Source organism: Python bivittatus, unplaced genomic scaffold (assembly GCF_059951505.1).
Source record: "Python bivittatus isolate LINGU-HERP-01145 unplaced genomic scaffold, Pbiv_v1 ctg000610_np1212, whole genome shotgun sequence".
NCBI classification, from domain to species: domain Eukaryota; kingdom Metazoa; phylum Chordata; class Lepidosauria; order Squamata; family Pythonidae; genus Python; species Python bivittatus.
The window spans coordinates 8,772,522-8,785,717 of record NW_028277088.1 but is presented as its reverse complement, the minus strand read 5'-3'; the positions used below and the strand labels follow the sequence as shown (position 1 = coordinate 8,785,717).

Genomic DNA, 13,196 nt, shown 5'->3' with positions numbered 1-13,196 from the left:
GTGCAGAGGAATGGTGTCAGGATGTTATCAGTAGTAAGCATCCAAATGCATTTTGCACAACAATGAGGTTTTTTTTAAGTTTCAAGTAACATTATTTAAAACGTGGTCTAATTTAAGAATTTATTTTATAATACCATGCTTAGAGAAGCTGCTCTTCATGATCTCTTATACTACTGTGATTGGAGAAGGTCTTATGATGACTGTGCTTTAAAAAGCAGCATATTAAATCAATAAATGTCTACAGTTGGATTTGTTCTTCTAAATAATATTTTTCATATAAACTCTATTTCTTAAAAATGTAATGTACAGTATATGTTTACAGAAACTTTATATAGGAGTCAGCAACTCTTCCTGCTTTGTAGGAGAGGAATGTATAGATGAGATAGTAATTTGCTCAATAACAACACTGTAGTGTGTGTGTCTATGTGTATGGATATATATGTATATGTATATGTGTATTTTCATAAAATCAACCATTCCTGCTTTTCAGGTACACAGAATTGACATTTGTACACATATTGGATCTACGTTTAGTTACGCTTAGAATACATCTGTTAAAATTAATGGAGCTTAAGTGATCTTGTTTGTTATTATTTCCCTTCTATTAATCTTAAATGTTTGGTCTTTTTGTGGCCTAAATAGAAAACAAAACAAAACAGGGAGAAGGAATCATGTAGCTACTGTATTTCTGAGTTAATATAAAAACGTTTTCTTACAGTGAATTTTGGATTTGTAGGGTCATGTATTCTAACCCAAAGTCTTGTCTCAGTGTTTCCAATTTTTTTTTTCTGGGAAAAAAAATCCTAATTTGGGATTAAATTGGTGGAATTGAAGGAATTGAGAGGTGCCTTCATATCTCCACAAATTAGTTTATAGAAAAATTCCCAGACTGATATAAATATCTAACAAATGCCTATCTGATTGGCATTATTTAAAAACTTCCCTTCATATGAGCAGTAGTCTGTCTGTAGTTAGGACCACCAAATCTAACGTTCACCTAGATATCAGTTTACAGGAAACCTGTTTTCTTTGTTCTGACACATCCTGAACCCAGCCCTGGAATGATTAAGTTCTCTGTAGCCTTTGTCTGAAACCTTATATTTGTCATTAAGTCCAGCATCAGTTACTGTTGCCTTGCTGTCTACTAACAGTGTTACAGAATATCTCCAATTTGGCACTAAATTGGTTTCCTAGATAGTTCTACACAACTTATACGTAGCTTTATTTCTACTCCATTCTGATACCTAACTCTAACCCTATGCTCCTCATTTTCATCAACAACGAATTTTAGACACCAAGCCCTGATCTTTCCTAAGGCATTCTTCTTCCTCATACTCAGCAAAATGCAGCTGCTTCTCCCTTTGGTTTGCCTGTCTTTAACTGAAGATACTTAAATTAGTAGAAAAATTATTGATTTGGTATTTTTTTATGTAAAGTAAACTTATAAATATTTAGAATTTTAATGTTGGTTTGAGTTGATTCTTCCCTGATCTTTTCAGGCTAATGATTCTTCATTCATGAATTGGAATAAATGATGTGAATTTATTAATCCCCCCCTTTTTTTTTTTTACTCAGAGGCAGTTATTCCTCAAATTAGGGAAACAGGGAAATATATATTTATTGTGTACATGAAAGATTTCTATGAAAAGAAATCTGGTACTAGTTGCTAGCCATATATGTGTGCATGTGTAAGTTTATACATATGCCTACAAGGGAAGAATCATGAAATATCTAAGCCATTTAGGGATTTGATGGTTAAAATCAACATTTTGAATTAAGCCTGGAAAATTGTGTGTGTGTTCACACTGAAATTCTATTTCCAGGTGTTTAAAATATTATTCATGTCTCTGAATATACTTGTTTGTTTGCATATGTGAAAGCATCAGAAAATAAAGTGAACTATATAAATCCAGCAGTTAGTATGTAAAATTAGGGGGGGGGTTCTCATTTACTGCTCTATGAATTAAGAAGTACATTCCTCTGACATTGGCTTTTAAACATTGATTTATTTAAGAATGTACGTATCATCTTTCAAAGCAAAAGTTGTCTCAATGAGACTATATTAGCTTTTGAAACAGAACTCTGCTAACACTGTCTCAGAGCTGAAAAGGGAGCCTTTAATACACATTTCAACCAAAGAGATTTGTTGCCATTTGTATTGCCAATATAAGAAATACAGGAAAGCACCCTTTTATTGTTTTTTTTTATTGCTGTGTAAGAACACACTGTCTTTGGTTCAACAATTCAAGAGGATGTACAATACAGACAAGGAACATTTTGGAATAGCACAATATTTTAGGGTTGTGAGGAAATTGTGATTCTGTGTGCTGGCTTCAGGATTAACATATATATGGCACCACACATCATGCTATGCTAAAATTTGTTTTATTGTTGAATAAGCCTGGTTTCACACATAATATTAAAACTCACATATAGTTTAGAATCCACAGTGATTGAGTTCATACATTATGCTAACCAAATCTAAGCAAGCCCTATTATAATTCTAATAGCAGTGAAAATAGAACAAAGGATTTGGTTGATAGCAAATTAATCTAGATTATAATCCTGTAAGCATTATAAAACATATGTGTGTTTTGTTTACTTATTCCAGTGGCTCTTGTGTAGGGATAATATTTGGAGGATTACACCTATTATCCTATTATTTTAATAAATATATGTTTTTATGACTGTTGATTTTTTATGGCTCCTGAAAAGTATTATTTTCTTAGGTAATTATTAATACTTATCAACATCTGTGTTTGTTTTATTGCAGAAAAATAAACAAGTGCTACAGGGGTCGTTCTTGTCCAATAATTGTGCACTGCAGGCAAGTATAATTTTAAAGGAAAAGCACAGATTGTTAATTTATTAAATAATCAAAATAAGTTCCTTGTAATTCTGACCAGTGTATATATATTTTCTGCTAGGGTGAGTTTCTAGTAAATGCAGAAATTTTTGACGATCCTCATGTATAGTCTGATTTCTTATGAAAAGATTTTTCTTCAGTTATCTAAAACTAACAGTCAGATCTCACCCAAAGCACTACAGAAATTGTTTCTTTTTAGGCCACTGTAGCATATGCATTGAATACATGTTGCAATTATATATCTTTTTACCTGGGCAAAATGAGTATTGAATCAAATGGGATTTACTTCCTAGTAGATATGCAAAGAATTATACTACTGCAAAGGAATAGCCATTTTCTTCTCTTACTGGATTGCATTTAACATATGTTTAAAAACCTTTAAATGTTTATTCATAATACATGGAATAAGATATAATTACCCTGTATATAGGATGTATATTGTGATCTATTCAGAATTATGTTTTGTGGGAAATTCAGATTACCTTTATTCTTCTGAGGCTGTTCTGCCATACAGCTCTATAAAGACCTGAAGAAGTGGAAGAGGCAGAGTTTGTACTATGGAAATGTTAAATAGGAACATCTTATGGTAAATATACTATTGTCATTCCCTATGACAGTAAGGAATCCTTAGTATTCCAGGTGAAAAATTGATTCTGAAAAGATCACATAGATTTTGGTTTATCACCAGAATGTCCAGGGACTAGGTCAAGTATTTAATCCAAAGAATCATGTTGTTTTCAAAAATCCATTAAAACTATCGTCTAAGTTAATTTTTATAGGCACAGATATGTGGTCCCTTAATTTTATGTACATTATTATGATCGAGTCACATATTTCAGTAGAAATGTCTCTGTTGTTTTATTCATTTATTTTGAACCCCTGGTCTAGTGATACCCAAGCATCATTCTATAGTTGATAAATTTGACCCAGTAAATTACATTTCCCTCAAATTTTACTCAAAATTTCACTGTTGCTGTCATACCTTTTTCTTCTTGCTACGTTTCAAAATTTCTATAGATTAAGAAAAATTAAAACGACAAATCACTTCAGATGGACTCATTCATTTTCTTTCATGGAAGTATTGTCAAAAAACCCACAACAGGATAGAAATTAAGGAAAAGAGCAAAGGCAAAATTGCTGAAATCTTAATAATGTTTCCTCACAATAGATGCGGAAAGCATAAAAGCTGGCCTTGAAGGCAATGAAAACTGCATTCAGATTAAGAATCTTGACATCTTTATGCTGCTGTATCACAAATCTCCATTTTTGTTTTCATTTCTGAGTAGTAATGCCCTGAGCAGGTTAAAACTAACTTGCAGAATATGCATGGCTGCTTTCTTTAATTGCAACAGTTTTTCTTTAGAGATGAAAGGAAAAAAGTAGTTGGCTGTATCTTTTTTCCCAGGCTCAGGTGGCTAGTATCCAATTTCTTCATAAAGAATAATATGTCCTTTAAATAACAAAAGGTTTTTCACAGCAGGAAGAGAAGCAGGTCAGCCTGCAGAGCCAGGGACGTTCCTGGAAATTCAGAGAGAGCTATGTTTGGGGGAAATGCTTTTTGCTCTTTTTGGTTTTTCCTAACAGGCCAGGTTGAACAGCTTTTCATATGGATACAGGTTTCTAGAATTATTTGTGTTGTTATTGTTTAAAAATATTAAATGACATTATTCTCAAATAAATAGAGTTTTGTCTTTAGAGAAGTAGATTCTTCATTCAAAGCTGTCGTGTTCATATGCATGCAAACCAACTAATCAGATAATTCATTTTTTTTAAGCTTTCTTTTTCTGTCACTGTTACCTAACTGTATGATGTGCTCCTCTGCCTCAGCTTAGTCCCCCACGTATGTTTACCTCACATCAAGATAAATTATGCTTTTGTTAGGATTTTATGCACATTGAACTGATTGGATTTTTTTTCTCCTTGTCTATAGCAATGGTGCAGGAAGAACTGGAACCTACATCCTGATTGACATGGTTCTCAATAAAATGGCCAAAGGTGAGGGGGAAAAAGTGATGCGGCTTTAGAATTCTGGAATATGGTGCTATTGACGTGACACCCAGAGGCCCACGATTCACAGAAGGCCCCAGACAGATTTTGAGGCAAATTGCCCTTGTCTGAATTTCATACTGTTTTCCCTGTAAAGTTTTTTTATGAATGGTTTGACACATGTGGTTAAAAATGTATAGGGTATGTACTTTCATCATTTATATAACTTTAAATAAGAAAAAGTAGAAGATAAATAATTAGTGTTATTTGCTTAAGTCTGTAGGTGTTCATCTCACCAGTTGGCATTCACCTCACTATGTAGTTACATTCAAGAGCTTTTCTGGCTTGGTGATTATTCTGAGATCATGAGATCATTCCCGACCTGAAATTCAAAGAATTCCATCAGTTACATGCTTTTACTACCTAAAATTTAATAGAGCAGTTTAGGCATTCCTGATTAAAGTGTTTCACTGAATCCCTAAGAGAACAGAAACTGACACCATTTCTACATCATACAATGTTAAACGTTACATAATTCTGCAGATCTGAATGCATACCTACTATTTATATGCAGTTATTTATAAATTCAGAATAAGAAAACAGTGAACACGGCAGGCACAGAAGTTTGAACACCCTTCTAGTTTATTCACTGCTACTTTGTTTTAATTGTGAAGTTGTCAGTAAAGCCCCAAAACATAACTGACTCTTTATTCCTATAGATAGCCAGGTGAAAGCAATACCACAGATGAATAAATACTCTGACCTTCTAACCCCTCTGGTTGTGATTGTTGTTCTGTCTGTATTTCAACAACTGTGGGTTCCTTGTAGTAGCTCTATGAGCATTTGAAGACAGTTCACTTTTACAAAGTAGAGAAAGGCTGTAAAAGAATTTCTAATCCAGCTAGCAATTTTAACTGGAAAAAAAAATGCTGTTAAGTAATTGAAATTACATAGAACTGTTGTAGTCAAGGTAAGGTCTGGAAACCTAAGGCTGTTCAGAGTATATATCAGCTTCTGTTCACTTAGGAATTCATTGAAACATCCAATTTGATTAGGAATGCTTAAATTTTGCATGTAACTGTGCATGTGTGGTGATCAACATTTACATGAATAATATATGTTACTAATATCTAACATGAAAATTTGGCTGTGCAGGTCAAGGTGTCAGGCTTCTTCACTGGTAGAAGAGGCACACTTAAGTGATCACTCTAATGAAAGTTTTTTTGGTTTGTCTTAAAACCTTGACCTTGGTTTAGCCAGTTGTTCACTTGGAAGGAACCTATTTTTTTCAAGGTGAGAAGTTTGCTTCATCTCAGCACTGTTGTGAGAATTGTTCTTCCCTTTCTTGTCATACTTGATCTGCACTGGGCAAACATCTTGCTGTGTACTGCATAAGATGGCCTCCTCTGCCTAGAGTTGCTGCTCCAATATAGTAGATTTGGAGATGGGTGATTATGCCAGCAACATTTTCTGTAAGTGTTTTCCAGTGGATCATGTGCAGTGAATGAGTCATGTCACTCCTTAGATAGGTTGTGGGAATGTACTAGTCCACTGTATGCTAGTTGATGAATGTTTGGTGTGGTCTACCTTCACTTTGTGATTATTGTTATGTGATTTGGAATAGGAATTCTAGTCATTCTCTAGCACCCTTGTTTTGTAAGCATGCAGCGATCCAGCTAAGGTCAAACTTTGGTGCTGAGGGTAATGTTGGGGCTATTAAGGTGCTGCCAAATATTGTACATTCCTATGCTGTCTTGTTCTAGTTATTGGTGCACTTGTGTAGTCTTTTTGTTTTGTTTGAGTTGAAACCTTTGACAGGATTTATAAGGCCCTTTATGTGGCTCAGGAGTCATTAGGTGGGATTTTCACCAAGGCACGTTGTGGCCAAACTCATTTGCAGATTTCCTCAAGATATGGCAATGTCCTTGGTTTCTATTACAAGACTATGTAATGCTGTATCTCAGAAGTGTTGGGCAGGCTTCTAGCCTCAGGACAGGGGGCAGGGATATTCTCATCAAGGGCATAAAAGTTATCTATGAGTGTAAAATCACAGTGCAATAACACCTATTCTGTTACATCTGAGTAAGGTTCAGTTCTACCAGCTGGTGCAGTGCTCTTGAGCGTTTCAGCTCTCACTGCAGTTTGGGCAGCTTCTTTCCTTTCTTTCCATGCTGCTAGATGTGCCTTCATTTTAGCTGCTTTTCATTCCATCTGTGCTTGTGCCTCAACTGCTTCTGACTCTAGTTGTGCTGCTCCCAATTCTAGGAAGACTTTCCTTTGGTTGTACTCAGCGCATTTGTGATTAGATGGTGCCTCTGCTCTCTTTTGGACAGCAGCAGTGATTAATGCAGTATTACTTGGGCATGTGGACTTCCCAGAGTGGCAGGTGTGCCTACAAGGTGCTTGAGAATCTGATGATCTTGAGGCATGGGAAGAGAGAAAAGATCTATCTGTCAATCTTCTTTCCTGGAAATGTGGAATTATTTTGAGAACTTGTGGGATGGTGCTCATGTACTATGATGCTTGCACATCTGGGATCCCTAAGCATTGCTTTGCTGATTACAGCATACTGCCTGTGCACCTTTCAAATTGTTCACATTTCTTGTCCATGCATGCTCAATTCCATATGGATCTTTTGCACTGCCACGCTCCTGGATTCTCAGTGATGCTCACATTGAGCTCAGCCTTGGAAAGCTGTCCTGGATTTGTAGCATTCTCTACTTCCTATTTTTCTTCTTCTTTTCTTGGGCTCCCCCAGACTTGTTTGAGCATGGAGCTTTTTTTAATTCTTGTTTTTTCCTGGCCTGGGAGATCAGCATAGTCTGTCTTTTGGGTTTCACTGCTGTAAAGCTTGTGAGAGATGGAATTTCACTAACTTGCTCATCAACAGTGACCCACATCATTCTGGTTGAATTTAACTTGCAGCAATTCCCAAATACATTGCTATTCAATCTGACCACTAGAGGGTGTCTAGATTTACTTACTTACTTTGTTAGATTTAGAGGCGGCCCGACTCCAAATGTTTCTGGGCGGCTTACATACTGTATTAAAAGTCACAGTCATGAAAAACAAAAGAAAAATAATAACACAACATAGAGCCCCCAAAACGAAAAAAACATAACGGAACAACACAATACCTCCCAAAACCGACAGGGGCTCAGCAATCACGCTACCCCCAGGCCCGGGAGCAAAGCCAAGTTTTCAAAGTCTTAGGGAACACAAGGTTGCCACTAGGAAGCATTTAGATTGTCATTCACTTTGGCCGCTAGAGAGTTTCTAAGTTGCTGTGGTTGTCTCCTAGCAACAGCAAGCAACAGATTCCTATCCAAAGGCTCGAAGCTTGCTTTTTTTATGGACATATGCTTTTGTGGGCTTTCTGCTTTGTTTCTCTTTCTCAAAGGCACTCAGATCAGCTAGAGATGTTGGCTAAGAAAGAACTGGCTAAACTACCTGCAGCTTGATCAGCTTATAAACAGAGAAGGCAGGAGATCTTGTTTCAGGCAGGAGGTACTTTGGCTAGTCAAGTAGACTCCGTGATTACTCTGAAGGCTTTGCAATCAAACAGTGAACTGTTTTTAAACTGCTTTTTAGTATTCTGATCTCATGAGATACGGATCTGAAAGTTTACTGACCAGATGACATTCAACTCTATTATTACAATTTTTTTTATGTTCAGGGTAACTTAAATTTTATTACGTTATAGGAAAGTCCAAAGGAAGGGTGTTTGACTTGCATGTACTACCGATAAAATGCAAATCCTCTCAGTCATCAGAAGCTGCTGATTGCTTCAGATGAGGAGATGGTAAAATAGCAAGAAATTACAAGATAAAAAGAAGTTAGTTTGGTGCAGACTGCTGGTGTCTGGCAATCACATCTTAATAATAGTTCATGCAGAGCACTCTGGGAACTGTTTGGATCAGATTGCACCCAAACTGGTTTATCTCCCAGTAGATTGTCAGATTTAAGTGGCTTTGATGTGGGTGGTTACAGGCATTAACATGAATAGGACAATCTGTGCTGGGCAGGCTAGATTAGAGAATCTGAGATATTACATTAACAAGTATTTTAGGGCAAAAGAGTGATGGATAGAAAATGAAAATGAGCTAGTGGGACATACTTTGACTAACACAAATGCTCACAAATTGTATTAAGTCATAATTTCTTTAACTATGGTTTGTAAAATAAGTCATAAACCAGAAGTGAACGTGGCTGAGGCTCCAGGACTACATGCAGCCTTCAGAAACATTGGATAAGGCCCTCGGAGACTTTCGAAATATGTAACCCAATTGTAATGGTTTAATGTGAGAAAAGGAGAAAAATATTAACAGACATGACCAGACAGAAATTAGATAAATTATATTTAGTTTCAATTTAATATAAATGAAATCAAATGAAATTAATTTTTGGCTTAGCCTCCACAGCTTTTGAGACATTACCTCATAAATGTAACTACCACACAATTTTAAAACCTCGTATATTTAAGGGCCACACATAAGAAGTCCAAAATCCAGTACATTTTTATTCTGCATATTAGGCTGTTTCCAATAAAGTAGGTAATTTTCTTAAATGCTTTTGCCCTTAAGTTTTACAAAACAGTAATGATAATAGTAGTGATCAAATGTGATAAATCTACAGTTATTTTTGGAAACTGTTTTTATTTGTTCCTGGATTTTTGTTGATTTTTTTTTAAAGCAATAACTTATAGAGCAATGTTATAGGCCACTGGGTTGAGTTTAAGTGTTAGAGTCTCCAGGACTTTTAAATCTTGTCAATAGGGCAGAAAGAAAGATTTGATGCCTTCTTTTGTCACTATTTTACCAGGTATTCTCTTTTTAGTTATTTCCCTTCCATTGGAAGTGATGGAAGAAAAATTATTTAAGCCAGTTCTAGCACCAATACAAATCCACCCGCACCCACCCCCCATGGGAAGAGTATGTGTGTAAGCTTAGACAGACTTTGAACCCTACAGATCAAAAGCCTCTCCTGGAACACTCATCAATTGTTCACAAAGAACTGCTTCTTCTACATGAAAACAACAAGGACAACAGACATTTCCAAAAGCCTATTTCTCCCTTCCAGTCCAAATTTTCTCTCCATCTTCCAAAAAGAAATACAATTTGTCTTAGGCACAAACCTCCCAGGATTGCATCCATAATATCTAGTTCGTTGCTGAAAAAGTGACAGTTCTTTTGTATTAGCTTTCAACTGCCTCAAAAAATCCAAATCAAATATCTCTTATCATAAGAAAATCTACCTTTCAGTATTCTCCTTTTTAAAAAGTGTGGTTTGATGAGGGTAGTGGGAGGTTTGGAGACACTAATAGTTCATATGTTTGGTGAAACTGCAGCCTGGGAATTCATTTTATACAGAGGATTTCTAACAAAACTGTATATAAAACTCTAATCTTGATGTAGTCCGTATGGTACAAAATGCTTTATTGTTATTATATAACATTTCTGTGAGACCCAAGTAAAGGAAGTGACAAAAAGATTTATTATTTTAAATATTATTTATTTAAAATATTTTCTTAAAACCCAAATGCTATGAGAAAATTGCATGATTTTATTGTTTATTCCCTCTGATTTTCTTTGCCTCTCTCCATGTTGTAAAAATATTGTAGCAGTATCTTTAACATTTTATATAATACACCTTTTTATTAGTTGCTTTATTTCACAGAAATGTTATATGATCAACACTGAAAGGGCAAGAATAATGTCAGGCAGAGGAAGAGAGAAGATTGACTAATTCTCTGATACCAGTTTAAGTCTGCAGGAACAAAAAATAATGCATAGAGACACACTATGAAATCTGAGCTCTAGTTTAAACAGTACTTTCCTATTTATTTTCTGGTAAGAGAAGAACACTACAGGCAGTCCTCAACTTATGACCATTCATTTAGCGACCGTTCAAAGTTACGAGAGCACTGAAAAAAGTGACTCACAACCAGTCCTTGCACTTACGACCATTGCAGTGTCCCCCCAGGCACATGATCAAAATTCAGGCACTTGACAACTGGCATGGATTTATGACAGTTGCCGTGTCCCAGGGTCACGTGATTGCAATTTGCCACCTTCCCAGCTGGCTTCCAACAAGCAAAATCAATGGGGAACCATGTGATTCACTTAATGACCACGTTATTTGTTTAATGACCCATGTGATTCACTTAAAACCACGGTGATTCACTTAACAGCTGCCTTAAAAATATCATAAAATTGGGTGCAGTCATGAGATGCCTTGCTTAATGACAGCATTGCTTAATCACACATTTTTCTGGTCCCTGTTGTGGTCATAAGTCGAGGACCACCTGTACAACTATATAACAAGATTAGTAATAAGAGAGAAGGGGAAAATTAAATTCCATATGGTTACTTGATTCACTATATTACTATTGACATAAAGTAATTATTTTCTGCAACAGAATAATTTATGTGGTAAATGTGGTAAAATGTGGTAAATTTTTCACATGGTCATATATATTAATCATCAATGGCTAACTAGTTTGAATGTTGAAAGCTAGAGAACTTCATTACTTAAACTGCTTTTTAAAAATAGCCTGCTTCCTTTGCACTTTCTCTTTGCAATTGAGATTTTACTGTTTCACAGGTTATGTAATTTGAAATAGTAATTATTTGTAATCTATATGAAATTGTCTAGTACTGTAGTTGTAGTACTTGAGGTTTTCCATCACCAAGAAACAGTATTGTGATGTACCTGATTTCATTTTTGTTCACATGTTGAGTAATGTGCATTGAATTAATCTTGATTTTAATACATACGGTGAACTTTGGATGCTCTCACTTTTCCCATTCCATGGGGATTATGCCAGAGTGCATATAGTGGATATTCTATTTAACAATAAACAGCAATATGTTTTTGTAAAACAAAAAGCAGAAAAAAGCAATATAAACAATCCAGCATACAGTTTTTGTCTTCATTGTTTTCCATGGCCTTAGTCTTCTGCTCTTTCACTTCATGACCATTATCTCTGCTTCTCCAGCTCCACTGTCCTCAACCATCTCAAGTTGTCCTTCTCCCTCAAAGAACTCCACTTTTTTCACTTCCAATCTTACATACTTGGGCATGCTTGTCCAAACAATTGTATCAAGTCATTTCTTTCAGTTCCTTCAGATTCTTCCTCCAAACCCATTTTTCTGTAATGCAAAACCCTCTAAGGATGTTACCCTCCCATAACTAGTGTTGGATTAACTGTCTATTAATTATGTTATTAATATCTGTGTGGGCTTTTTAAAAATTAATAGCATGTGCAGGAGACCAACTTTTAAGGACTAAAGCACACAGTGAAAGGAAGTTATATTGTCTCACTGGGCTGCCAAAAGTAACACTCCTGAACTGCTGTTCTATGCCGAACTATTCAATTATACCATACCAGTGGATGATAACTCTATGTATGGCATCCTGAGACCCTCAAATGAAAAAATATCAGTACTGTAACTATTTGTGTTGTTGATGGGGTAGCTGCTTTCTTTCTGATAAATTTATATAAGAGGAATTCAGTAATATGAAAGAGAACATCTAGAAACTTTAGAAGATAAAGCTGTTGCTTTTCTATTTTCTGCATGATAGACCTCTATGTCTGTATCTTTTATCCTTTCATCCTGCCTAAATCTGTAGTGCATACGGAGCCAATGGGAGCTTTTCCTCCAGAAATAATAGCAGTGGAAGCAAGGATCATTTGCTTTTCATTGGGACCGCAGCACTGAAGTCTTGACAAAAGTTGTGTGTTTATGTGAACCCACTATTGAATTCTGAAACACATTTATCATGTGGTTGCTAATAATACATTTAGGGAGTATCATTTGACTCTAAATGCATGCAATTATGCAGAAAGGAAAAAATTGCCTGCCTCCATTTCCCCTGTTCTTTGTGGAATGTTAGGCAGTCAGCTTCTCAGGACTGGGTCTTGTCCTCAGTAAAACACATTGCACATTGAGGGTGCTATATTGTATTTATAACATCATGGCCAGTTTAAGAAATTTAAATTAAATTTAAATTGGATGCCCAGTGCAATACCAGATTTCAAGCTTGCCATACACAAAGCCATGGATTACCATTTTGCAGATGATTCCTGTAAAATGAGATGGTAAACTATATATTCAGCATGGAATTCCCTGAACTAAAAATTAAATTAGTGTCTAGAAAAAACATATTGGATACAGAATCTTAGAAACCACCACGCAATAAAATCCTATTTAAGAAAATGACCCAGTTGACCTGGTTTACCGGTAGGTTAGCTAATAGAGCTGTATTAGTTTCTGGGAAAACCAGGTTCCCCAAAAAATCATCTTAGCCCAGTTTTCTTCCTGGCCAACACAGAGCTCCATGA

The 13,196-nt window shown here is 35.7% G+C and overlaps 1 protein-coding gene across 1 annotated transcript in view; it reads left to right on the top strand.

The window, feature by feature from the left end:
• LOC103067064 (protein tyrosine phosphatase receptor type N2) overlaps nucleotides 1-13,196 on the top strand; it is a 137,779-nt gene that overhangs the window by 104,382 nt on the left and 20,201 nt on the right. The window contains exons 10-11 of the mRNA XM_088150523.1: nucleotides 2,774-2,827; nucleotides 4,797-4,861. Coding sequence (XP_088006649.1) covers nucleotides 2,774-2,827; nucleotides 4,797-4,861 — 119 coding nt within the window. The remainder of the gene's footprint in view (nucleotides 1-2,773; nucleotides 2,828-4,796; nucleotides 4,862-13,196) is intronic.